The 27,330-nt window shown below is 40.6% G+C and overlaps 1 protein-coding gene across 12 annotated transcripts in view; it reads right to left on the bottom strand.

Moving 5' to 3' along the window:
* The window catches only part of TBC1D31 (TBC1 domain family member 31), a 66,769-nt gene extending 40,088 nt beyond the window's left edge, over window positions 1-26,681 (bottom strand). For 6 of the 12 annotated variants that reach the window (XR_003208010.2, XR_012378313.1, XM_025871062.2 and 3 more), the window contains exons 1-6: window positions 26,306-26,562; window positions 21,755-21,901; window positions 17,973-18,088; window positions 14,268-14,446; window positions 6,742-6,893; window positions 2,387-2,546 (exon numbers count right to left, since the gene is read on the bottom strand). Coding sequence is in view for 10 of the 12 variants with exons in the window: in XM_025871062.2 (XP_025726847.1) it covers window positions 2,387-2,546; window positions 6,742-6,893; window positions 14,268-14,446; window positions 17,973-18,088; window positions 21,755-21,901; window positions 26,306-26,382 (831 nt within the window). In the remaining 2 variants the exon portion in view is untranslated. The other 6 variants (XM_025871066.2, XM_073893174.1, XM_073893175.1 and 3 more) reach the window with 6 other exon arrangements.
* Window positions 26,682-27,330: the final 649 nt, after the last annotated feature.

The raw sequence follows: 27,330 nt of genomic DNA, 5'->3' as shown, positions 1-27,330 counted from the left end.
GAAACAATATATGAGCTCCAAAAACACATTTAAAAGTCCAATGTCTCAGACATTAACTAGACTTATTATAGTGATCATTACACAATGTATATAAATATCAAATCATTATGAAGCTAATGTTTTATGTCAATTATACCTTCATTTAAAAAAAAAAGTCAACTCCCTAAACATCAAACTATACACATTTACATGTACATATGTGTATGTAGCTATATATGGGTTTTGTTTGTTTGTTTGAGGGGAAGATAGTCAGAGATTATATTCGCAAAGAGCCATCATATATTTCAAAATCTCTAATTACGGCTAATGTAGATTTGCCCTATTGAGGCCCAGATAAGCCTGACTCTGACCAGCACCAGCAAGGTGCCCATCCTGGGAGACTATGGCAGGGAGCATCTGTACTAATCCCTTCGGAGGGAATACAGATGATTAGACAGTCCTTAACTTTGACCTCCACTCTAGCTGTCAGATGCAAGGACGGGGGAGGGTTTGTTTTCCTTTACCCTCCCCACAGCTTGATCAGAACTAGCATTTGTCCTGCTGCCCCCACATAAACCTGACTCTGGCAGGTGTAACATTTGGGGAATAGAGAAAAGAAAGTCTGTGGGCTGCAAGGAAGGGTAAGAAGGAATCTAGTTTTTAAAGGGGGAAAAACTTAGTTTTAACTCATGTAATTTGAAAAATTGAAAACATGTACTAAAAAAGCGTAAGTCAATACACAACAGACCCCTTTACTGTCTTGTCTATGCACGGGTTCTTTCCCCAATGCCGGAGCTGGCAAGCTGTGCCGCCACGGACCACATGAGACGCTGATGTCACTTGTTACATGAAAGACGACAGCCTGGGAGTGGCTGGAGACAGTCTGAAGGTGGCAATCTCTTCTGTTGAGTCAGGCTGTAGGAAACCCCCTCACCTACAGTTGATGCAACTTTTCTAGAGGGCAATTTGGCAAGATCCTCAAAATTATAGATGCACATAATCCTAATACTACTATTTCAACTCTGGGATTTTATCCTATGGAGAGGATGTATGAAATGGTGTGTGCAAAAAGTTATTCAGTGCACCATTATTTGTTTGTTTGTTTTAAGATTTTATTTATTTGAGAGAGAGAGAACACGAGCAGGGGGAGGGGCAGAGGAAGAGAGAGAAACAGACTCCCTGCTGAGTGCGGAGGGCTCAATGTGGGGGTCGATCCCAGGACCCTGAGATCAGGACCTGGGCTGAAGGCAGACGCTTAACCAACTGAGCCACCCAGGCATCCCTCAGTGCACCATTATTTGTAATAAAGAAGGACTAAAACCAGGCTAAATGCCCAATAACAAAGCACTGGTTAAAAAACTATGAAATACTATGCAGCTGTAAAAAAAAAAAATGAAGTTCTGTACTGACCATCTTCAAGGTCAATTAAGTGAAGAAAAGCAAAAAAAAAAAAAAAAAGTGAAGAAAAGCAAGGTGCAAAGCTGCATAAGAAAGTGGGAGAAACAGGAGTGTTAGAACAACAGTGGTTATGGAGAGTGAGTAACTGGGCAAATGGGAGAGAAGAATAAGAGATTTCAACTTCATTGGCTTTTTATTTATTTATTTTTTATGTTTTCAACCTTGTAAATGCATTATCTATTCAAAAAACTTAAGTTGGGGCATCTGGCTGGCTCAGCTGGCAGAGCATGCAACTCTTAATCTCAGGGTCATGAGTTATATATAACTTGTTAAAGTACAAGACTCAAAACAGTCAATTTAAAATAAGAAAGTTAAGGTCTGACTACTCAACTATTAAAAAGAAAAATGGTGTGAGGCTGGTTCAATCTGTAGAGAATGTGACTCTTGATCTCAGGGTCATGAGTTCAAGCCCTATGCTGGGCTTGGAGTCTACTTTAAAAAAAAGAGTAAAATGAATAAAATACATGAGCACAGAAAATTTTTACAAAATAGTATGTAGAGGGGGGAATACTTTGTAAACTAAGGCAAGATACAAAGAAAACATGCTTCATAAAACTGAGGCAACAAGTTATGGTAGATAAAACTGTACAACATAGAGAAAATTTTAATTCTACTGCCCCCTTTAAACCTTACAATTAATAGGAAAGTTGTACAAGTCACTTAATGCTTCTAAGCTTTAATGTCAGTCTATGTAATGGTGAGAATACCTTCCCTATACGCAAATAAAAAATAACATGCTAAAGCATGTAAACCGTAAAGCATGACATAAATTTAAAGTATATTGATTTTGGAAAAAGGGTTGTCAGTAATATACAGAACCTAATATTGTAAATTTTTTTCAATTTTAGACTCTTCGTAATCTTAGCAATTTCAAGTCCTTGTAATAATCACGGTACAAGAGCAAAGATGGTTCAGAAATTGTATAACGTCCTACCTTTATATTACTAACCTGATTGGAACCAGCATCAAAACTATCAGGGAGAAATTCTAGGTGGCGGATGGCGCGAACTTTAGTAGGCATCTGAATAATTCTGAAGAGCTGTTTAGCTTCCAAGCACCACAAGTGAAGATGATTTGATTTCCCTCCAGCGGCCAGGATTCGACCATCTCTGCAGAACAAAAGGTGAGAAAGTACGCCTAAGTGGACTGTTTACAGCAGTACTGTCCAATATGATCCAACAGGATCTGTGCCGCCTGATATGCTCACTACTGGCCACGTGTGACTGAGAACTTGAAATGTGGCTAATGCTTCTGAGGAAATAAAATAATTTAATTTTTACTAAACAGTCCCATCCATACAGCGGCTACCATACAGGAAAGCTCAGGTTCACAGCATATATATTTTTTACCTATTCTACTACGACATCAGCTTACCAAGTACTTGTTTGATCACTTGATTGAGGATTTCTGAGTAACATTTATCTTTTATAGCATAATCTCAATCCAACTTCTATATTTCACACAGGACTATACTGAGTTGGTACAGCACCGATACATGAAAACCCCAAAAACCCCAACTTTTTTTTCCTGCTCAAAGCAAGCTACTTTTATACAGTATGAAAAGAATAAGCTGTATTAACTTGCAATGCTGTTGCTCATTCATTCACCAAGGACTTGTAAAGTGTCTACTACAAGCCAGGTATCATCTCAGGCACCAGGGACATAAATGGTGAATAAGGCAGGTAGGATCCCTGCTCTTGTGGGATTTTTCAGTCTAGAGGAAGGGAAGCAAAAAAATGAACTTGATCTCAGCTGATGACAGTTCTATAAAGAACTATAAAATGAGATGGGAGTTATAGAGTTGGGAAAGGAGGAAGGTCTGCTCCCTAAAAAATGTGAATGAGCCAGTTACGGGATGATTTGGAGGAAGAATTCCATGCTGGCTGGTATTCCAGACTGGTCAACACGTGAGTGTTCAGAAAGGAATAAGGTTAGCCACCTAATGAAGAGAGAGAAGTCACACTCAAGTGTGGCTGGAATTGTGTTAAAGGAAAAGGAAACAGGAGGAAAGAGAGGAAACCTGAGGCCAGATGACAGAGGCCTCAGGGATATTATGGGGAGTTTGGGTTTTATTCTAAATACAAGGGAAAGCCTTTCAAGGGAGTTCAATAAGGAAGTGACATGATTTGACTTATGACTTAAAAAGACCACTCTATCAGGGTGCCTGGGTGGCTGAGTCAATTAAGTATCTGACTCTTAGCTCAACTCAGGTCTTGACCTCAGGGTCTTGAGTGCAAGCCCCGCATTGGGCCCCACACTGGGCATGGAGTCTACGGAAAAAAAAATTAAAAAACAAAAAACACAAAACCCCCCCCCCCCCCTCTATCTGCTATGTAGAGACTAACTTTAGGAAATGGAATTGAGGGGCACCTGGATGGCTCAGTCAGCTAAGCGTCTGCCTTCGGCTCAGGTCATGATCCCAGAGTCCTGGGATTGAGTCCCACGTCGGGCTCCCTACTCAAGGGGAGCCTGCTTCTCCCTCTCCCCACTGCTCATGTTCTCTCTCTCTAAATAAATAAATAAAATCTTAAAAAAAAAAAAAAAGGAAATGAAATGAAATTGAAAACAAGGAGACCAAATAAGGAGACTATTATAGGAGTCTGAAAGAGACCAGGGTAGTTGGAGTAGGGTAATAGCTGTGACAATGCACAAGATCAGACCAATTCAAGGTATCATTTGGTGCAGTTGATGGGATTTATTCATGGCTTAGAAGAGGGTGAGAGAAAATAAGGAAATAACATATATTTTCTAGCTCTTTCACTGAAAAGGCCTAGAGACAATGACCAAATCAGTCACAAGGAGTACCCCTAGCATCCAGGTTAGGTTCTGAAATATCATTACCCACTAAAACGAACCCAGGCGCTTTAGAAAAATGGCTGATTCCAGGTTTGGGACAGAAAATGTTTAAGATAAGCCTGGAACATCTCATCAGATGAGAAAGAATGAGAGCACTCAAAACAGACAACTGGAGTTTTATCAAAGGGGCTCAGAGCCAAATTGAAAGGATCCCAGTGGTCAAAGATGAGAGAACTGGAGCATCACTAAGAATAATGTCAATGGATTAAATCATGCCGACTGTTTTTAAATCCATTCATTCACAAAGATTAAAGGCAAAGCCTTCACTGGCCACCTCTGAAAGATGCTAATAAACCAACCCATTATTTTTCATAAAAAATTTTTTAGGGGCATTTGGGTGGCTCAGTTGGTTAAACTTAGTCTGACACTTTTTTTTTTTAACGATTTTATTTATTTATTTGAGAGAGAGAAAATGAGAGATAGAGAGCACGAGAGGGAAGAGGGTCAGAGGGAGAAGCAGACTCCCTGCCGAGCAGGGAGCCCGATGTGGGACTGGATCCCGGGACTCCAGGATCATGACCTGAGCCGAAGGCAGTTGCTTAACCAACTGAGCCACCCAGGCGCCCTACTTAGTCTGACTCTTGATCTCAGGGTTGTGAGATTGAGCCCCACATTGGGCTCCATGCTGGGCATGGAGCCTACTTAAAAAAAAAAAAAAATTTTTTTTTTTTATAGACAGGGAAATCGAGCATTTATCCTGCCTTTCCTTTGCAACTAACTAATAACCAGAGAGTTGATGAGAACAAGTTCCTTTTTATAGAAGGTTTCTAGTAAATAAGGGAAGAAGGAATGACAGAATTAGCATAGCACCATTTTGCTAACCTCTAATGCAATACTCGTTCCAGGTCATGATCATCGATGGCCACTAATATCACAAGAGAAGTGTTCGTCTGATGAAAGTACACAAACCACCTATCATTATCATGTCTTCCTGACCCCAAATCAAATCTGAATCAGACCAAGCCTCCAATTTACTGTATGACCAGTATACAAGAAACACAGACAAAAGAGGATCATATTAAACACCAACGCAGGGATGCAAAAAGCAAAACCTGAAATACAGAGAGTGCTATAGGACAAATGACCAGTTCCTTAACAAATAAATTGCAAGGAAAACATTAAAAAAGGGATATATATCATCCAAGACACTGTGAACCTTGTTTGGTTCCTGATTTGAACAAAGACTAGATATTTGACAATATTAAGAAATTATTCATTTTTTTTTAAAAGATTTATTTATTTGAGAGAGAGTGAACGAGAGAGAGAGCATGAGTGGAAGGAGGGGCAGAGGGAGGGAGAGAAACAGACTCTCCCGCAGAGCAGGGAGCCCGACGCAGGGCTCGATTCCACGACTCTGGGATCATGACCTGAGCCGAAGGCAGATGCTTAACCGACTGAACCACCCAGGCGCCCCAGAAATTATTCATTTTTAAAAAGTGTGATAAAAGGGTTAATGAACTGGAATTTAAATAAAAACTTGGAAAAAAAAGTGACAATAGTACTATGGTTATGTTCCAAAAAGGACCCTTTTCTTTAGAGATACACACTGAAATATTTATGGATGAAATGATATTGCTTGGGCTTTGCTTTAAGGCAATGCAGTAGGTAGTAGGAGGTAGTAATAGGTTGAGTTATAGATAAAAGTGGCTATAAGTTATCACAGCTAATGAGAACGCTATAATTAGGGTTTCCTGTATTTTTATATTTTTGTGTACATTTGAAATTTGCCAAAATAAGTTAAAAAGTTCTACAGAACATATATAAGTTTGAAGGAAAAATTTCTCATATGACAGTAAGATAATGAAAATTTGTAAAATTTTCCTAGAAGCTAGATTTCTTAAATTCTCAGCATTTTAAAAATGTACATTTGGGGGCGCCTGGGTGGCTCAGTTGGTTAAGCGACTGCCTTCGGCTCAGGTCATGATCCTGGAGTCCCAGGATCCAGTCCTGCATCGGGCTCCCTGCTCGGCAGGGAGTCTGCTTCTCCCTCTGACCTTCTCCCCTCTCATGCTGTTTCTCTCTCTCTCTCTCAAATAAATAAAAAAAATAATCTTAAAAAAAATGTACATTTGGATCAGAGAGGGAGACAAACCATAAGAGACTCTTAACTCTAGGAAACAAAGTGAGGGTTGCTGGAGGGGAGGTGGGTGGGGGTGTGGGGTAACTGGGTGATGGGTATTAAGGGGGGCACGTGATGTGATGAGCACTGGGTGTTATATGCAACTGATGAATCATGAACTCTACCTCTGAAACCAATAATACGCTACATGTTAACTGAATTTAAATAAAATAAAAATTTTTTTAAATGTACATTTGGGGTGCCTGGCTGGCTCAGTTGGAGGAGTGTATGACTCTTGATCTGAGGGTCATGAGTTTGAGCCCCACAATGAGTATAGGGATTACTTAAAAATAAATTAATTAATTAAAAAAAAGTGAAATGCACATTACCTGGTCACGGCAAATACTTTGTATAATATACTAGAACTTTCAGGTGGAGCTGGTAATTGATATCTGCAAGAAAGAGTATCACATTCCCAGGCGAAGATGGAATTATCTTTAAAACAGCTGAGGATGGTATTGCTTAATGGTAAAAAGAAAACCTAAAGAGAGAGAAAAACAGTTATTGTTCATATAGCCCATAGCCCTCTTTATATTTAAAATTATACAAGTTGTCAAATTTTTTTAAAAAGATTTTATTTATTTATTTGACAGAGAGAGATACAGTGAGAGAGGGAACACAAGCAGGGGGAGTGGGAGAAGGAGAAGCAGGCTTCCCGCCGAGCAGGGAGCCCGATGCGGGGCTCGATCCCAGGACCCTGGGATCCTGACCCGAGCCGAAGGCAGACGCTTAACGACTAAGCCACCCAGGCACCCCACAAATTGTCAATTTTTGTTTTAAAAAATTACTTTTTCTTAAACTGGAAAAAATACACATTTATGACATACGACAGGATAATACTGATATCTCATATACTATTATAAAACCGAAAGGAAAAGGTAAAACCCTTTAAATAAAAAAATTGGGGGGGCACCTGGGTGGCTCAGTCACTTAAGTGACTGCCTTCGGCTCAGGTCATGATCCTGGAGTCCCGGGATCGAGTCCCATATCGGGCTCCCTGCTTGGTGGGGAGTTTGCTCCTCCCTCTGACCTTCCCTTCTCTCATGCTCTCTCTCTTTTTCTCTCTCATTATCTCTCTCTCAAATAAATAAAATAAAAAATCTTAAAAAAAAATTGGGGACTAAAATGACTAGGCAATTCATAAAATACAAAGTAACCATTTTAAAACATCTAACCTTACAGAAAATTCAAGTGAAAATATTGATACCATTTTATGTGTATCAATTGACTTTAAAAATAACATACATACATATACAAGCTATACATACACTAACATATGTACACTATAAACTACATACTACTATAAACATGACATGAAATACTAACTACTCATAAAGATCACAAATATCAAATGTTGGTGAGAGTATAGGACATGGGCATTGTCCTACTGGGATGCTGGTAATAAAAACTGGTTACAGATACTATACAACGTATCTCAACAGCCTTGAAAATAGGTAACTCTTCTGAACTAGTCAATCTGCTTCTAAGAGCTAATCCTTCGGAAGAAAAATTGAGCAAAGTGCTTTAAGATAAATGTATACAAAAGTTTGTTGAGCATTACTTATGATGTTTGACTAGTGACTCGCTTTGTGCAATGGACAATTGTGACTGAACTTGATATCAAAGTTGGAAATACCACTTTATTCTATTTTTCTACTACATAAGCTCTACGCAATGCTGACTTTTGATAATACAAAGTTTTAGTTAAAATTCACCATTCTCTCGTGAGAATTTCGATGGCCTCCAGTACGATTTTGTGTGTCATTTCTGTAAAGCACACAAAGGGAGGGAGGGAAGGAAAAATTAAGACGGAAAGAAAATGGAAGAAACCTATGCCCTAGGAACACCATATTCCTGCCCATCCTCTCAAAATAATCTCCCCAAATAGCCTGGGACATTTCACATGGTTAAATCCTTAGTTACATCTCTAGCTCTTTATTCTTTGATTCCCATCGAGAATAGCCTTCTTAACTGCAAAACAGTTTATTGTAATACTTTATATTTGAACATATTTTGTCCTTGTTTCCGCCAGTTTGTCTTTACAAGCTTTATTATTTTTTAAGAATATATGATTTGGTCTTGTGTTGGAGAGGAACAGGGACTCACTGAGGAGGCAGAACACCTTAAACAAGCTGCAGCCTCTTATTCCGACCCGATTGGTCACACACCTTCACCATTTACTAGTGTCAGAAGCAGGCCTGTTTTCTCTGAAATGCTACATTCTTTGGGGATGAAGTGTTCAACGTCTTGAACACTGGAGTGTCTCTGGAGTATTTACAATCTGGAGGCTTGTCAGCACAGTAATGAGAGGGGGCAGACCGAAAATGGCCAGGGGAAAAGCAGCCTCAACACCAAATCTACTGTGGCTTTCTCCAGCGTTACAAACATAATGAATCAATAAGGCACCTAAATGAAATACTTCTGCAAACTTGCATCTAATTTGTGTTGTCACTTAGCCTACTATGTATATATACAGTTAAGAAATGATTCTAATAATGATATTAGTATAAAAATTTTACAGGATTGAAACCCCTAATTTTTTTAATAGTTTTTTTTTTTTTCTTAGAGGTGGAGGGAGGGGAAGAGGGAGAGAAAATCTTAATCAGGCTCCATACCCAGCGTGGGCCTGACACAGGGCTCCATCTCACAGCCCTGAGCTGAAATCAAGAGTTGGATGCTCAACTGACTGAGCCACCCAGGCACCCCAAGAAACCTGTAATTTTTATAATAGTTGAAGGCTATTATCACGAACTACTTTTCTCATATACATATAATAGTATCTTTTAAAATAATAAATAGTGCTAAAAAACCCATGCATACACACATACATAATGCACGATGGGACTTACTGGTTAATTAAAACAATCTACTCAGTGTTAATGCTAATAAGACACAATAAAAAATGCTAATTTGACTGCTGTCCTTGCCTGATTCAACCCTCGCTTTTGTCCTTGGCTCACTTTGTCAAAGACAATCTCTGGTAGACTGTTTGCCAACAGATTCAGGAAGATTTATAATAGAAAGGTCTTATTGAAAGAATATGCGATAAATACATTGTGATCTATAATCAATGCACTGAAACGCTCTTTGAAAGCCAATGTTGAAAAAAGTGACTTAAGATTTTTAGTATAATTAGCAATATATTTCTAGAAAAGTAATAAAGTTTATTCCTACTGGGAGAAGCAAAAGCTTAAAAGTTAATGAACACCAACTGCTATTTTAGGGGAATAGCTGTGATAGATTATTGCCTACATGATTATTCATTACTAGATTTGTGATTTTAATTGCAGATTTTAATGATTATAAAATTGTTCCTAATGAATCATGTCATTATTTAGATAGTGTCATCTCTTGACAATCATAAAAAGCTTAGAAAAATTTCAAAAGCACTAACAAAATATACTTTTTGAAGGGTTGGGTAAAAGGGTAGGGCTGCAGTTTTTCCTCATAAAATACGAAAATCCTAGGCTTTCCAACTCACTTTGAGAGGGATGTGAGTCCTTGTACAGCCTAGGAGTGAAGAATGGTTTTTACACTTTAAAATTATTTCATTGTAGATGGTTAAATAGGTATATACATGATATCCTCAATTTTGCTCTTAGTCTGCAAAACCAAGAATATCTACTATCTGGTCCTTTGAGAAAAAGTTTGCAGGTAATGTACAGACTATGATGTTCTACTATTTTAGAACAATATACCTTTTCAAGTTGAGAGTTCGGTACGGTAAAAAAGAGCAAGTTAAGTCAAATGCACAATTCAGCAGAGATTTAGTGAGCACCCACTGTATACAGAGACTAAATTAAGTTTAGTAACACATTCTTTGTTAAACGTTATCTCATATCCATCCCTAAACCTTTTCCAATACATATTGAACCATAGTAATCAGATACCCTAGGATTTATTCAAAAATCCCAAACTAAATATTTAATTTAAATATTCTACCTCGGGGGCACCTGGGTGGCTCAGTTGGTTAAGCGACTGCCTTCGGCTCAGGTCATGATCCCAGAGTCCTGGGATCGAGTCCCACATCGGGCTCCCAGCTCAGCGGGGAGCCTGCTTCTCCCTCTGACCCTCTCCCCTCTCATGCTGTTTCTCTCTCTCTCTCTCTCTCTCTCAAATAAATAAAATATATGAAAACAAAACAACAAAAAAATAAATATTCTACCTCGAACATCAACAAAATAATCAAAATTTACTAATATGAAGAGGTGTAATTGGCTTACCCAAGAGGCAGTATGGTATAATGGAGTAACTCTGGAATAAGACAGGCTTAGATTCAAACCACAAATCTTTGGAAAGCTACATGACACTGGGCACATTACTTAATGTTTCTGAACTTCAGATTCCCCATTTGTAAAATGAGAGTAGTATCTACTTTTAGGATTATTTAAGTTTAAAAATAACTAAACAAAGTGTTAGGTACATAGTAAATATTCAACAATCGGTATCTATTGCTATTGGTATTTATTATTCCTATTGCCAGGTACAAAAACCAGTGGAAAAATGTTGGAATGATAGGTTCTTTAAAAACATTTTTGAAATCAGGGGTGCTTGGGTGGTTCAGTTGGTTAAGCGCCTGACTCTTGATTTTGGCTCAGGCCATGATCTCAGGGTGGTGAGATCGAGCCCTGCATTGGGCTCCATGCTCAGTGGGGAGTCTGCTTGAGATTCTCTCTCCCTCTGCCCCTCCCCCTGCTCATGCATGTGCTCTCTCGCTCTCCAAATAAATAAAATCTTAAAAAAAAAATTTTTTTTGACATCAAAGGTCCATAGTTATTTTTCTGAAACCTTTGGTGTTAGATGTGTTCCAGAATTCAGAATTATTTCCGATCTGAGAAAGGTAATATGATATATATTCTGTAACAGTATGTAGAACCCCTGGGTGACCCGGAGCAACACTCTATGACTCAAACATATTAACATTTCAGCCTCCTGTCAGTTCAGTTCAGGTTTTGCTGCCAAATGAGTTCAGGCAAGATCAGATTTTGCCACCAAGTGAGTTATTTGAAAACTTTTGGGTTTCTGAATTGCTAATGAGGTATTATTCATCTATTTCATGTAGTTCAAAAGAGACAGAACAGTTACCTTACAGCTTTTTTTTTTAATTTACCATCTTTTTTTTTTAAGATTTTATTTATTTATTCATGAGAGGCAGAGGGAGGGGGGGGGAGAGAGAGAGAGAGAGAGAGAAGCAGAGGGAGAAGCAGGCTCCCAAGGAGCAGGGAGCCCGATGCGGGACTCAATCCCAGGACCCTGGGATCATGACCTGAGCCAAAGGCAGACGCTCAACCATCTGAGCCACCCAGGCGTCCTACCTTACAGCTTTTTAAAAAGATAACTAACTGAACTGAGATAATCCCACAGTAGAACCAGATAACAGATGAGAACAACAGACAACAGCAGAAGTAGCAGCGGCTGCAGCTGACCTGGTTATAAGCACCTGCTACACCACAGCAGGTGCTAGGTGCCAGGTGCTATGTATAAGCTATCACATTCCATCCTGAAGCCAACCCTAAGACACGTGCTGCTACTATCTGCATCCTACACATCAGGCAAATAGCTCGTTGAAAATGTTGAACAGGAATCTACTTGAAACTTTAGACTTAACTTTTGGCTTTACTAGAAATACAAATGAAAGAATAAGTTAAATGACATAATGATGATCAGTAAGACAAATTCAGAATTTGGGGCATTTTCCAGGACAAGTGGCCTGATTGCTTTCAAGGTAAATAAATGAATAAATAATAATGTCATGGGAAAAATGGTAGAAGGCTACTTTATTTTTAAAGATTTATTTGAGAGAGAGAGAGAGAGAGCGAGCGAGCACATGTTTGGAGGTGAGGCGGGGAGGCAGAGGGACAGGGAGACAGAGAATCTTAGGCAGACTCACCGATGAGGGTAGAGCCCAACGCAGGGCTTGATCTCACCACCCTGAGATCATGACCTGAGCCAAAATCAAGAGTCGGATGCTTAAACGACTGAGCCACCCCAGTGCCCCAGCGGAAGACTATTTTAGATTAAAAAGAGCCATCATAAAATGAGACTCACAGCATCATTTGTCACCATGTATCTCACACACACACACACACACACACACACACACACACACACAGTCACAAAAGTTCTCTTTAAAATATAGAATCAGAAACTGGAATAAAAACATAGATTTAGCAAAAACTTGATAAGAATAAGATTAGTTTACAATTACTTCCTATTTTCAATAGAGTAAGCTAGGAATGGCAACAATCTGGCCCCTTCAGTCCTTGTATAGCCCAGGAGCGAAGAATGGTTTTTACACTTTAAAATTATTTCATTGTAGATGGTTAAATAAGTATATACATAATATCCTCAATTTTGCTCTTAGTCTGCAAAACCAAGAATATTTACTATCTGGTCCTTTGAGAAAAAGTTTGCAGGTAATGTACAGACTATGATGTTCTATTATTTTAGAACGATATACCTATATGCATACTGCATACTATACATACATTTTCTAACTTTTACTCTCATATTGCTAACATTTGGAGGCCTATCTTTTAAACTAAAACGTCTAAATGACCAAGCAAGGTTAGAATTGGCAACTATCCAGCATCTAGTAATTTTAATTTCATGGTAAAAAGAACAGATGGTTTTTGTGTCACTGTTTCATAACTCTGTTTCCATTGTGGGTTCAATTCCCAATGTGCTCTTCTTTGGAATTTAGAATTCAATTTAGTGCTGAAGCAATTAAAGAAGAAAAGACCTACTAAGATATTTGGCCTAACCCCCTGAAGAATAAGCTGGCTACAACTTCTATTATTTTTAAATTATTAAAGGCAATCTAAAGAACTCTGAGATTTCCATGGAGACTACAAAATAAATTTCTGGTTGACATGCACTGCTAGCTGTTCACGTTAATGACCAAGATACTAAAAGCAATACTGTGTGTATAATATAACCTGAAGCAATAGAATGAATCACACGGGAGACTCAGACAATCCCAAAAATAGTATTAGGCTAATCAAACGGAAAAAAAAAATTAAGCCTTAAAAGCAATAGAAGTGTATATTTTTTAAAAAGTGATATATGTATACAACGGAATACTGATCAACAATAAAAAGGAATGAACTAGTGCTATGTCCAACAACATGGATGAATCTCAAAACCATCACGTGGAAGGAGAAAAGCTTTACACATACCATTACCGACTAGCTCTGCTTATTTGAAATTTTAGGACAAAACTAATCTACGGTAGAAAAACATCAGGACAGTGCTTCCCTGGGAAGGGATAGAAGAGAACTTTCTGCGATGATGGTAGTAATAGGTCCGCACAGGTTACAAAAGTGTATGTATTTGACAAAACTTAACAAATGAATACTTAAGATTTGTGCATTTCATCATATATAAATTTCACATCAACAAATACTGAGCCTTAGTTGATTAAATTCAGGCTTAAGTATTTATGGGCAAGTATACTGACGTCACAATTCACTTAAAATGAAAAAGAAAAAAAAGAATAAATGCACAGAAAATGGACAGATCCATAATACAGTACAGGGACATACGTACAGTAAAGGATAATACAGGAACATGTTAATGGTAGAATCTAATGGCGTACATGGGTTCACTGTGAAATTCTTACGAATCTGTGTTTGAAATTTCTTAAGACAAAAACTCAGTAAGTTATAAACTGTAGCCACAGGCAACATCTTCAATCCCGTGGGCCACTCGGCTTTGCGTGTGGCTGCACTAGGCTAACACAGCTATGCGGGACAAAGTGAATCATTCACTACTCTTCTATCATCTGTAAATCCTGCTGACCAAGAAACTGGTCTGAGAAGCAAAACAGACCAAGATGCGCCCCACCTCCACTGACCTTCTGGATACCCACAGACTGTAGAATATTCAGCTTTCTTTTCCTCTGAAAGGTATCCAAGTCCCATAGCTGGGCCGTGTCAGAAGAAGTAGTGATGGCGTATCTCCCTGAGGCATGCACAGAGATCGAAAACACTGATGACTCATGGCCTCTCATCCAGCTAACGAGCTCCTTGGTAACTGTGGTAAAGAGTAGAAGTTACACAGGTAAAACACTATATGTCATCCAAGAATGGATTCGATCAATGGCTAGGTATTTATTACACTATTCATTACACTAGGCTACAAAAGTAAAAGCTTAGTTGGCCAGTGATAAAACACACAATGGAACTCGTTAATAACACGAATATCATCGACACATGAGGAGATGAGGCCAAATGAAAAAGGGCTTAAGAACAGCTTTCAATGTGACAATAGAGAGTTTGGGCTTTCTCCTGGGAGGCATAGTTTTGTGTAGAAGAGTATCTTACCTGGTGTGTATTTTAGAGCGAGCACTTTGAAGGTACATGGTGGATACATTGGAAAGAAGGAAGAGATTAGACAACTGATTTATTTGTTGCTGTGATAATCCAGGGAGGAGATAAGGAAGGTCTAAACAAAAAATGTGACAATGGAGAAAGGAACAAATTCAAGAGCTATGAGGGAGAAATTCAAAGGACTTTGTGATCAAATAGATGTGTTGAAATAAAGGATGAGGTAAGTCTTCAGTGGTTCTAGCTTAGTTATCTAACTAGATGGCGATACCAGTAACTGATTTAAGCAGTACATGAGGAGAAACAGATCCAGCAATGTGGGAAGAAGTGATCATGAATTTGATTTTTAAAACTGATCCTGAGGTGTGTGCATGCATGTGTGAGAGAGAAACACAGAAAAACAGCTGGCAGAGGAAATACCAAAAACGAAACAACAATTATCACTGGGTCATAGAATTATTAGTGATTTTTATGTTCTCTTTACATTTTCCTGTGTTTCCAAATTTGCTATGGTAGGCAAGTTTTACTTTCATGACCAGAATTTTTTCCTCTAGAAAGATGAAACTGAGGAGAATAGTCCGAAAGCAAGATGTAAATCTGGGAAGCATTAAGACACAAAGTAGGTCAAAACTGAAAACAGAGGGAACAGAGAGAAACCCCTGGGGAGAGAGCAGTAGTTTCCAAACACCAGTCTAAAGTCTGGCATTAGTTAATGGTCAACTTTTCACTGGTCTTCAGTGAAATGAGAAAAATACGGATAATGAAATGAGGTTTTCATAAAGCTAAATTTAAAGTACTACCTTTTAATTGAGTATTATATCCTTCTAAGTTCCTTTATGTTAAAAAAAATCTCACCTCATGAAATGAAATTCTACTGTTTTTTCCAATGTCATTTAGCAAAATTAAAAGCTGACAACCCATATGGGTTGTTCTCTACTTTTTGTTTTTAACTGAGTGAAAAATCCAAAAGTCTAGGGACCACTCAAATAACCCAGGAGAGAGCCTAGTAAGAAGCAGTCAGAGAGGGAGGAGGAGACCCAGGAGAGAGAAGAGTATGAAAACTAAGGTCCTGCCCTAATGCAAAGTGCTAAATGCTACTGAGAGGTAGAATGAAAAGTACAAAGAGGGTTTCAACAATCAGAGGTTACTAAGGACCTTAGAGGAGTAGGAGTTGGGGGGAGCGAGAATCAGAATCTGCTGTTGGAAGCTGTGAAGCAGCAGCATTTAGCAGTGAAGAGGGAGGTGGTCGGGGAAGTGGCAACAACATTGTAAGGGAGGGGCTTCATTGGCGGGGGAAGGGGTTCAACAGACAGAAGAGACTTTAAGAAGATGGACCTGGGAAGAGAGGAGAGGAGAATGGATGGAGTCCAAGGGAAGCAATCACAGATGAGTACAAACATTTAGTTTTTCAGAATTTCTGTGACAGCAGGGTCTGTAACCAAAAACTGGAGAGTTTAAAGTCCACTGATAGGTAACAGGTTTAATAATTATGGTACTGCCAACACCTACAGAGTGGAGTATTACGTGCCGATTTTAAAATACTGCATGCATTTTTAATGAGGTAAGAAAATGATTCTACAAAACAATCTAGATAGGATGACCATATGTTTGTTAGAATGTACAAGAGGTGGGGTGCCTGGGTGGCTCAGCTGGTTACGCCTCCAACTCTTTGTTTGGGCTCAGGTCATGATCTCAGCATCTCGTGAGACAGAGCCCCGCATCAGGCTCCCCGCTCAGCAGGGAGTCTGCTTGAGATCCTCTCTCTGTCCTTCTGCCCCCCCTCCCCGTTTGTGTGCGTGCATTTTCTCTCTCAAACAAATAAATAAAATCTTAAAAAAAAAAAAAGACCGTAAAAGAGGTATATGCAGAAAAAACAGACTGGAAAGATAGGTCCCTACTATAAAAACACGGACTGCGTCTGGGCATTACTGAAGGATGACTAGTTTGTCTTCTTACAAGCAGTAAGAGCATCGTAGTGATTAAGAGCAGGGGCCCTGGAGCGAGGTTTCCAGGTTAGGAATCCTGGCTCCACTGCTTATAAGCCATGAGACCTTGGTCAAGTTACTTCTGTGCCTCAGTCTCCTCATCTGCAAAATGGAAATAATACTATCCACATCTGTGGATTTTATGACAATTAAAATTAATATGTATAAAGTCACAGAACAGTACCTGGCAAAGAGTAAACACTATGTAAGTGTTAGCTATCACAAATATTATTATGGTTATTATTATCTTTTTTTTAAAAAATTTTATTTATTTATTAGAGAGCGAGAGCATCCTGAGATCATGACCTGAGCTGAAACCGAGTCGGACGCTTAACCAACTGTGCCACCCAGGAGCCCTGGTTATTATTATCTTTCTATATATTCTATCAATTACTATAATAATAAGAAAAAACAATACAGTTATCTTTTTTCTTAAGAGCTTCAGTTTACCGAACTCTAAATTCTCTAAAAATATACAATGTGGTATACAATACATAAGATGTATTAAGGTTATTATTCTTGTACCTAAGTACTAAGGAACTGGGGCTTTGTCCAGGTTCCTGGGAGGCAATCTCTAAACCCCTAGCCTCCCCAGTGACACAGTGTCTCTGTTATTCATGGCAGGCCCCTCAGGCAATAGCAGCTGGCTTACCTAAAGAGAGAACCTCAGAGTGGGGCTGGCCACATGGGAAAGAGCAACCAGGGGAGTGACTGGAAGGCTGGGGCTTTGGGTCACATGATATTCGCCCAACCTCCAGAGAGAGGAGGGGCTGGAAATTTGAGTTCAAACCAGGGGGCAATAATCCAACCAGTCATATCTATGTCATGGAGCCTCCATAAAAAGTCCTGGACGTCAAAGCTTAGGTGAATTTTTGGTTTGGCAATACTCCGCGTGGACAGCCACTTACTGATGCTGGGAGGGTAATGTGTCCCTAAGGATAATGGCAGCTTCTCTTCTGGGAGCCTCCCACATTCTACCCTATTCGTCCTTCCTTTTGGCTGGTGTGAATTTGTATCCTTCTATCCTACCCAATTTCCTTAGTTCTGGGAGTCCTTGTAGTGAATTATGAAACCTGAGGGTAGTTGTGGGGAACCCTGAGTTTGTAAACAGCTGAGCTGATGTGAGGAAGGTCCCGGGACCCCTAAACTTGCAGGTGATGTCTGCAGTGAGACAGACTGGCAAACTCCTTGCAGTACCTTAGTCTAAATTTGACTCTTATTCAAAAGATAAATAGGAGGACTTCTTACCTCTATCGAAACATTTAATAGAATAATCAGCTAATGCCACAAGGAATTCAGACTTCCTACGGAGATTAAAGGCCAGAGCCGTGCAAGCTTGTGCTGTTCGCTGAACAAGATTAAACCTATTAAGAGATTACCGCATTAGTATCAGAAAATCTTCCCATAATCATAAATCTTACATGGAGAAGTCCTCAGATATGAAGAAAATGAAACCCAGAAAAATGAACCCTCATTTTGGTAGACCAAAAACAGATTATGAAGAGTGCTATCTGCCACATACAGGAATTTGGAATTTACTTAACAGGTCTTAAGCTTAGCGGAATTACAGAGTTACGACCCGCCATGTCTTTCAGGAAGAGGATTCTGGCAGCAATGGCAAATGCACAAGGAAGAGATCGTGAAGCAAGCTCCTACAGCGCATCTCAACCAGAGCTATGGGTCTACAACAGAAAGAACAGGACAAGTCAGGAGTCAAGTGGGGGAAGGGCTGGTGATGCATCAAAAACGAAGTGAAGAGGGAGGAATCAGGAATTCCTCACGTGTAAAATGAAGGTAAGACAAGAGATGATTAAGTACGTAAGTGAACTAATACGCTGAGTGAAATAACATATGCTAAGTGCTCAGCAGAGTACTTGGCACACAGAGTCTTAATTTACTAAAAAATCGAGTTTTCAAGATTGGGCAAAAGAGGGACAAGTTTGGGGGTAGGAAATAAGTCTGGCTTTAAATATGTTGCGTTCAAGGCCTTTGCAAAACATTTAGAGCTGTGCTGTCCAAGAAATATAGGGCAGGCCACAGGTGTAATTTAAAACTTTCTAGGAGCCACGTCGCAAAAGTAAAAAGAAAAAGGTAAAATTAATCTTAATAACATTTTATTTAACACATACTTATCATTTCAACATTTAATCAATAAAAAATTAATGAGGTATTTTATATTCTTTTTTTTCATACTGAGTCTTCCAAACCCAGTGTGTATTTTACACTAACAACCCATCTCAATTCAGACTAGCCCGCTTTCACGGGCTTCAGAGCTCGATGCAGCTAGTGGCTATGGCACTGGACAGCCTAAATCCAGAAGGGAGTAGAAACAGATCTGGGTTAACAGTATTTGCATGGCAGCTGAAGCCTTAGGCTTGGTGCTGATGAGATTATGAATGAGAACATGGAAGGGAGCAGGCCAACAAAGATGCCCAAGCAGCACAATAGGTAGGCATTGGCAGAAGAGTCAGCAAAACAAGCAGGGGAAAATGATCAGCGAAGTAGAAAAGTCAGTTAAGAGCTGTACCTTGAAGCAAAAGAAAAAAAATTCCAGGGAGGAGGTGAAGACGGGTACTTAGTAAGATGAGAAAGGAAAAGAGACGACTGGATTAGGCAAGTAAAATTTCCAAGGGGCCCCGGCATGGAGGGCATTAGAATCCGACAGGCCTGACTGCAAGTCTCAGCTCTGCTACCTACTCCTCCGCTCGGCTGTGAATATTTATAGAGAGAAAGGGACAGTGGACAAAATAAAAGAGAGGAACACTCATGGTGCCAAGTCCCAGGGGTGGCTACAAACGATCGAGATGAGCATTGGAAGGAAGCAGGATCACTTCTTTCATGAATAAGCCAACCACAGGGACGGCCAGGTATCTAAGGCTACGCTGGGGAAGAGGAAGGGAAGCTTGAAAGTGTCTATTTGCTCATGAGTTTAGGAGGCCAGGGAGCCGAGCAAGAGTAGGGTTGTACCCAAGGAGATGAAGAAGCGGGTAAAGACATGGAAGCTGGAGGAGAGTGAGAGAATTAATAACTATTGATAAAATAATAACTGTTGATGAGCAAATGAAGGGAAAGCATCATTAATGCTGAAGTCCGTTATTCGGTAATGGAGTCCCTCAAGAACAATTTTTGTTTTCTTTAGCAGTGGGAACAGAAATGAGACAGTTGTACGGATTTAAGATTGAGAACTGGCAGGGTGCGTTAGGCAAGTGTAAAAGGGTGGGAGAACTGTGACCGCTACTTTTTTGGCAAAGAGCAGAAACCGTGACTAACAGATATCGAATAGGTCACAGAGAAATTAATTATATACGACCTCTTCTTTTCCTGAACTATATGAGAATAAGTTACCGAGATCATGATTCCTACAAACAAGAAAATTCTCCCCTCTGATCACAATACAACTATCAAAATCAGAAAATTACATTTATATGTTACCACTGCCTAACCCTCAGGCCCCATTCAGTTTTGCCACTTGTCCCCAAGAATGTCCTTGACAGCAGAAGGATCAGTCCAGACTCACGCCTTTACTTGTCATGGCTCTGGTCTTCCTCAGACTGGAATAATTCTTCTGGTTTTTCTACAACATTCATGACCTTGACCCTCGGGAAGATTATGGGCCATCTGGTTGTACAATCCCTTAACTTAGCTTTGCCTGTCTGATGATCCCACCAATCGGATTCAGGTGCCATGTTCCTGGTAGGAACACCACAGAAGTGATATTCTCCTGTTTCCACTGCGCTATCAGGTGGCACACAATTTCTGATTTGTCCCACTACTCGTGTAATCATTTGATAAGGTAAAGTGTCTGCTCGCCTTCTTCACTGCAAAACTAATCTATCCCCCTCTATAATTAATAAGTATTTTATGGGGAGCTGCTTTGTGACTATGCAAGTATCCTTTCTAATTAAATTGTTTCTTGATTACAGCATGAAGTTATAGATTTCTATTTTACTCAATGGGTTACGACCCCTTACTATCATTATTTATTTTGATACTCCAAGTGTCTCCAATATGGCAAGAAGGAGCTCTTTTAAGCTGACATGTATGTCCTTTGGACACTCTTTCTTTAAATAATTCCTCCTTTCTGGCTACAAAATGTTCCAGGCTCACCTTGTACTTTCTCTTCCTGCATCCTGAAACTGGCCATTTCTGCAAGGATCCCTGACTACTTTTAGCAGAGCGTGGTATTTAGAACAGAACTGGGCACTGGGTGTATTCACTGCTACTGGGGTGTTGTTGCTCCCAGGTCCTATAAGTGGACAAAACTAGGAAACATATGTATCTACAATGCATTCATTCACTCACATACTTCTATTTATTTCTATGTCTATATATTCAAAACCGGCCGTGCACTCAGATATATCCAATTCCAATCCAGTACCCCAGGGTTTGTTCTCGTTTTCTGCCTTTCCATGTTTGTAACTCCCCTTTCCAATCGTTAGAAACCAGGCCCCCATTATCCTCAACATATTTACTCACTTGATCAAAGCCTCCGGTGTTTCCCATGACTGCCCCATCCCCCACACAGACACCTTCTGACTGCCAGGCGAACATGGTTCTCCCTCCCACCTACCCCCACTGCAGGGATGACTCCCTCCGTCAATCCCACCTAACTGCTCCCGAATGAAACTGTTCAGCAAAGGAAGAGGAAGCAGACAAGTGAGGATCAATTCTTTAAAACTGCTAGATGTGTAAACTGAAACAATAATATACAAAGGAAATTATGCTCTTTCTAAATTGCCCGATAAAGTACCAGACACTGATAAGTGAGCAAGAGTAAATTTTTAAATCTAAGGTAAAACAAGCTACTAGAGATACTGTGCAAACTGGAACTTGAATTCTCTAAAAAAATCTAACCATATTTTCTATGCTTTCCCATTTTCTTCCGTCAGCATTTATGAGTGTTTCACAAGGTACCTGAAATATAGTAAGAACTTGATGAATCTTGCTGAATGAATAATTAATAGGAGGTACTAAAAGTGGCAGTAAATGACTTGTTAAATACGATATATATATCAAAGGTATCTGCTCACCTGTTTCCGTACAAGTCAAAAACATAGATATTTCCTTGATGGTCCCCAGCAATTAAGCAATCACCTGAGCTATCAAAAGCCACATTCAAAAATCGCAAGACTTTGGGAAGGTAGTCAGAAGTGCTGTGAATGATGTTCACTATAATCCTGTCAGAAGCAAACAAACAAACAATATATTTAATTCCAGGTCAAGCACTACTTATTATGAAAAATATGGCTTTTATAGTGTACTTCACTAATTCTGAAGTTTCCTGCTACCCATTCTTCCCTCTCTTGCTACTCTTCTAGAAGCAATCCAGTGATTTCTAAAAGCAGTTGAGAAAGTTATTCATTATCAAAGTGGATACTGTGCATATATTCATCAAATTCTTGAAAACTCACCATGTGTCACACGCTCAGCAAGCTGGGGCCTGAAAGTAACTGACAGACACAGGCCCTGCCCTCAGTGAACTTTCAGTTTAGTGGTGAAGACAGATATTAAAGAAACAAGTCTACATATGAACAGATTCATAAACTGTGACTAAGTGATAGATAAAAACAAGATAAAAAGAATGTATTTTTGATTGAGTTAGTCAAATTGTTACATGAAGCAATAAACACATGCTAAAAAACGAGAGTGACAAGTAGTTTTATGTAAATCACCAGCCACCACATGTAAGAAGTTTCAATTCAATCTTTTTTTTTACTGTTTTAATTTAGATGTGTTGTTTTTTTAAATTTTTATTGTTATGTGAATCACCATACATTACATCATTTGTTTTTGATGTAGTGTTCCATGATTCACTGTTTGTGCATAACACCCAGTGCTCCACGCAGAACGTGCCCTCTTTAATACCCATCACCAGGCTAACCCATCCCCCCACTCTCCTCCCCGCTAGAACTCTCAGTTTGTTTTTCAGAGTCCATCGTCTCTCATGGTTCGTCTCCCCCTCCAACTTACTCCCCTTCATTCTTCCCCTCCTGCTATCTTCTTCTTTTTCTAACATATGTTGCATTATTTGTTTCAGAGGTACAGATCTGTGATTCAACAGTCTTGTACAATTCACAGCGCTCACCATAGCACATACCCTCCCCAATGTCTATCACCCAGCCACCCCATCCCTCCCACCCCCCACCACTCCAGCAACCCTCAGTTTGTTTCCTGAGATTAAGAATTCCTCATATCAGTGTGGTCATATGATACATGTCTTTCTCTGATTGACTTCAATTCAATATCTTAATTTTAAGATATCTTAATGAAATTTTGTAATATAAAGTGTTCCAAAGTGAATTAAGTGTACATGAGCTCTATTTTCAGCTCTCCTGGTCTAAAGTTACTATTTTTTTGAGACGATCACGTACCATGTATCTGTTGAAAAGAAAACTGTTAGAAAACTTGCAGCACAGAATAACTAACTTCTTAAAATAATTTATATGTGCCTATTCAGGTCATGAAGATCAGAATAATCCCCTTCTTTGTTGCGACAGTTTTCAAATCATGGACATTTTTATCTTAATTGACTTTTTGTGAGTTTCTGAACTCCAATCTTAGAAACATTTATCTTCCTCATTATCACTTCATTAAAAAATACTACACTGAATTAAGTGTTTTAAACATTTCCTTCAGTTTAAACTTCAGGCTTTTCATTGGGTGAAACAGCAAAATTCTTACGAATTTGTCCCTGACAAAGATTCTTTAGTCTGGCTCCTGAACCTTCTCAGAGGCACTTCATCTGTGCGCTTCCTTGTAAAATCTAATTTTAGCATGAACCCTGCTCAGTCTGTTTAATTAGAACCCCTGATCATCCGTGATAACTGATCAGTTTCTCATTCTCCACCATCTCCTAGCTGACATCTAATCACCCTGGCCTGTCTTCAGCAACAATCTCTTTAGGTTGGTTTACCCAGAACTCCCTTATCCTAAATGTTCCCTCTTAGTGATTTTCCATCCACTGCCTCCAGCCCTGCTCCTTGGTGGTACATCCCCACTTGCCCAGGCTGTATCCAGAGCTGAGCCCAGTTCTATACTGAAGTCTCCTTTCCTCTATTGAAATAGAGGAATAAAATCTGTTTTTACCACTTTACTGTCAAGCTCTGGTTTTCCTTTGACATCCCCAAAGGCGAGAGGGGGAGAATAAATATATTGAAATGAGTAATAATATCAAAATGTTCCCTGGCAGTTAAAATCATAGGGAGTGAGGGACTTTTCCCTCAGCTCTTGTTTCTGTAACATTTACTATGTGTTTGGACTACAAAATTATTCATGATCATTGTTCAAAATAAGGAAAGTATGGAAAAACACTAATAAATAAAACTGATTATAACCCTGCCATCTAGATAATAATCACAAGAATAGCAACATCCTGCCCCTCTGATGTCACATAACGCACACATACCAGCATTTATTCTAGAACAACTGCCTTTCAGTTGCTCACAGGTTGTCTGACAGTTCCTAAGTCCTTAAACATAATTAAAAAATCAAATATTTACCGAACACCAAGATGCATGAGACACTATTTTAAAGTCTTTATAATGCCCTAAGACAACCCTGTCTGGTAGGCATGATTATCTTCACCTACGGTCTTAGTGATTCACTTGCCCAAGGTCACAGAACTAGTAAATGGACATTTACTTCAACTACAGTCCATCTGACTCCTCGGTCTATGCCCCTTGCCTCTTGACACCACAACAATGGGTTTTGATGAACAGAAAGAAAGCTATGGTTTAGTGGAAGCAAATAACATTTGCGTAAGACTCGTTTCTTTCCTTTTTTGAATCTTGCATGTATATCTGGATATTTTATAATAGCAAGAAACAGAATTACTGTGGCTTGGCAATAACTTTCAGAACATTTAGAGAACATAAGAAGTAGGGGTAGTATTTACATAAACTCCAAGTTTGGAAATGAAAATCCCTACTGAAGAATCCCTACTCTAAACAAAAATTTTTATTCAATAGAGTTGATGGGACAGCAGCATTGCTAGGGGGCTGACAGCAACCAGAAACCAAACAAGCTGTTAACAACGTCCGGCCGGGTGGTTCAAGCAAGCACAGCTGGCACTTGAAGTCTGTTGATTTGTTGAGAAGCAACCAAAGGATCAACAGAAAAATTACCAGGAACAGAAACATGAATTCAAGTGATGCAGCAAAGGCCATGAAATCTTAGGAAATTAAAAGCAATAGGATCGGGCGCCTGGATGGCTCAGTCGGTTAAGCGACTGCCTTCGGCTCAGGTCATGATCCTGGAGACCCAGGATCGAGTCCCACATCAGGCTCCCTGCTCAGCGGGGAGTCTGCTTCTCCCTCTGACCTTCTTCCCTCTCATTCTCTCTCTCTCCCTCTCAATAAATAAATAAAAATCTTTATAAAAAACTAAAAAAAAATAAAAGCAATAGGATCGATCTGTGTGCAGCAAATGGAACCAAGATGGCACCACTTGGGGCAAAGGTTTCCACTGAAGTCTTCAGTGGCTAAGACTCAAACAGGTCAATATCTGGGATCAGAATGAAAAGAAGAGCTGGGGAAGGAGGGAAAAACAGGCAGAGCACAGAAGACTTTTAGGGCAGTGAAAATATCTTGTATGATACCGTAATGGTGTATATATGTCATTGTACATTTGCCCAAACCCACAGAACATACAACACCAAAGTGAATCCTAGCATCAACTGTGGACTTCGGGTGATGATGCTGTGTCAATGCAGATTCATCAACTGCAATAAAAACACCTCTCTGATGGGGGATACTGATAATGGGGAGGCTATGCATGTGTGAGTGGAGGGTGGTATATGGGAAAATCTCTGTCCCTTGCTCTCAATTTGGCTGTGAGCCTAAAGCTGTCCTAAGGAAAAAAAAAAAAAGTCTACTTAAAAACGAACAAAGGCAACCAGCAGCAGCAGCAGCAGCAGGAGCAGCGCTGGCCTTACCAGAAGGGCCACCTCGCACTGCAGGATGTAACCCCCTGTCGTCACCGCCATACACGCTAACGTGTAAACGCCACAAAACCGGGAGTTTTTGTTCCACTGCTGTCCCCCAGAGCTTAGAAGCTTGGCAAAGAGTAGGTGCTCAACCAACAGTTGATGGATGCATGCTTGTCTGAATATAAACGATGATTTAAGATGGGTAAGCTGCAGCATTCGGAAGGGGTAGACGTGCACTGTTCCCCTGTCCCTGCATCGTTCGTCCTGAGTTCTTCTCCAGCTGCAATCGTTAACAAATATTTGCTGAGCATCTATCTACTGTGCGCCGGGAAGGCTACAGGGCTCCTACGATAATTCAGGCAGGCAGAGCCCCGGTACAAATTCTCGCGCGCGCCTCGCCGACCCCCGCCCCACGACCGGGAAGGGGTCTCTGACGACCTCGGCGTCCGGAGCACAGCAGGACTCAGGCTCCTGCCTTTCAAGAGATCATCCGGGCCAGGGATCCGGGGCAGGGTCAGAGGCCGAGCCCGAACCTCCACCCGGCCCCCTGCACCCCTTCCCGAGAGCCTCCCCAACAGCGCCTCCAACGCCGCTGCAAGGACGCAGACCCGCCCCTCGCCGGCCTCCAGGCCCCTCCGCAGGCCGCCGCCTTTACCCGTCCCGAGCGGCCGGGGAAGGCTTGCGGTGCCACAGCTTGCCGCTCTCCTTGTTGCCCAGGTCTGTGCTCTGCATGGCGAAGCCCACGGTCGGCCGCCGCCGCCGCCGCCGCCGCCGCCGCCGCCGCCGGGTGCACAACCGACCCGGCGCCTTCCCGGCAGGCCCCGCGCTCCCCGCCCGGGAAATTTAAGCTCCGGACCCGGGAGACTTGAGCTCCCGCCTCGGCGTCCGGGATCCCCGCGACCCGACCATCCGCGCCCTAGACGCCGACCTTTCTATTCACAGCCAATCGGGAGGCAGTTTTCCTCCCAACTCCGCCCAGGCGACCCCTACAGCTCCGGGCAGTGGAACCGGCCAACGACCTTCTCTTAGACTCCGCCCCTTTTAGAGGTCCACCCCTAATCCCGGGGCCCAAAGCCTTCTGGGAATCGTAGTTTTCTGCAGATGGCACAGGGCGGCGGCGATCCGCTCGAGAATTCTGCACGCTTGGGGCCTCGCGGGGTTTTAGGCTCCCGACCCAGGCAATAAAAGTGGTTTTCTCCTGCGGTCCCTGTGTTCCTTTCTACAGTGCCTTTAGGGATTAAGGGTTGTAGAGACAACTATTAGAGAAGGACCCCAAAGCATCGAGAATTGAAGGGTTCCTTTTATAGAGCATTCGGGCTTGAAAAAAACCTCTATAGAGTCCATTTTTCTTGTCCTTTTCACCATCGTGATTCCTTTTTCAATTGTAATCTAACAAGAGGCGCCAGTATCATGGCGTCCAGTCCGCCAGTCGTGGACCAGAAAAGCAAAAGGTCATCAGCAACCAGTTGCGCTGACATCAGAGTTCCCTTTTGGAAAAATTCACTTAGCACTTCTCTCGTGCCTACCAGGTATCAAGCGTTCTTCTAAGTGCTTTACGAATATTAATCCATTTAATTCTCATAGCAAACCTACAATGTTGGTAGTACTATTATTCTAATTTTTTGTGTTCTGTGAAGAAGAAGAAGAAGAAGAAGAAGAAGAAGAAGAAGAAGAAGAAGA

The sequence above is a fragment of the Callorhinus ursinus genome, unplaced genomic scaffold (genome assembly GCF_003265705.2).
Source record: "Callorhinus ursinus isolate GAN/ISIS: 27379988/994484 unplaced genomic scaffold, GSC_fseal_2.0 scaffold5, whole genome shotgun sequence".
Lineage (NCBI taxonomy): Eukaryota > Metazoa > Chordata > Mammalia > Carnivora > Otariidae > Callorhinus > Callorhinus ursinus.
The sequence above is the reverse complement of the archived record's forward strand: the minus strand, read 5'-3'. Positions and strand labels throughout refer to the sequence as shown.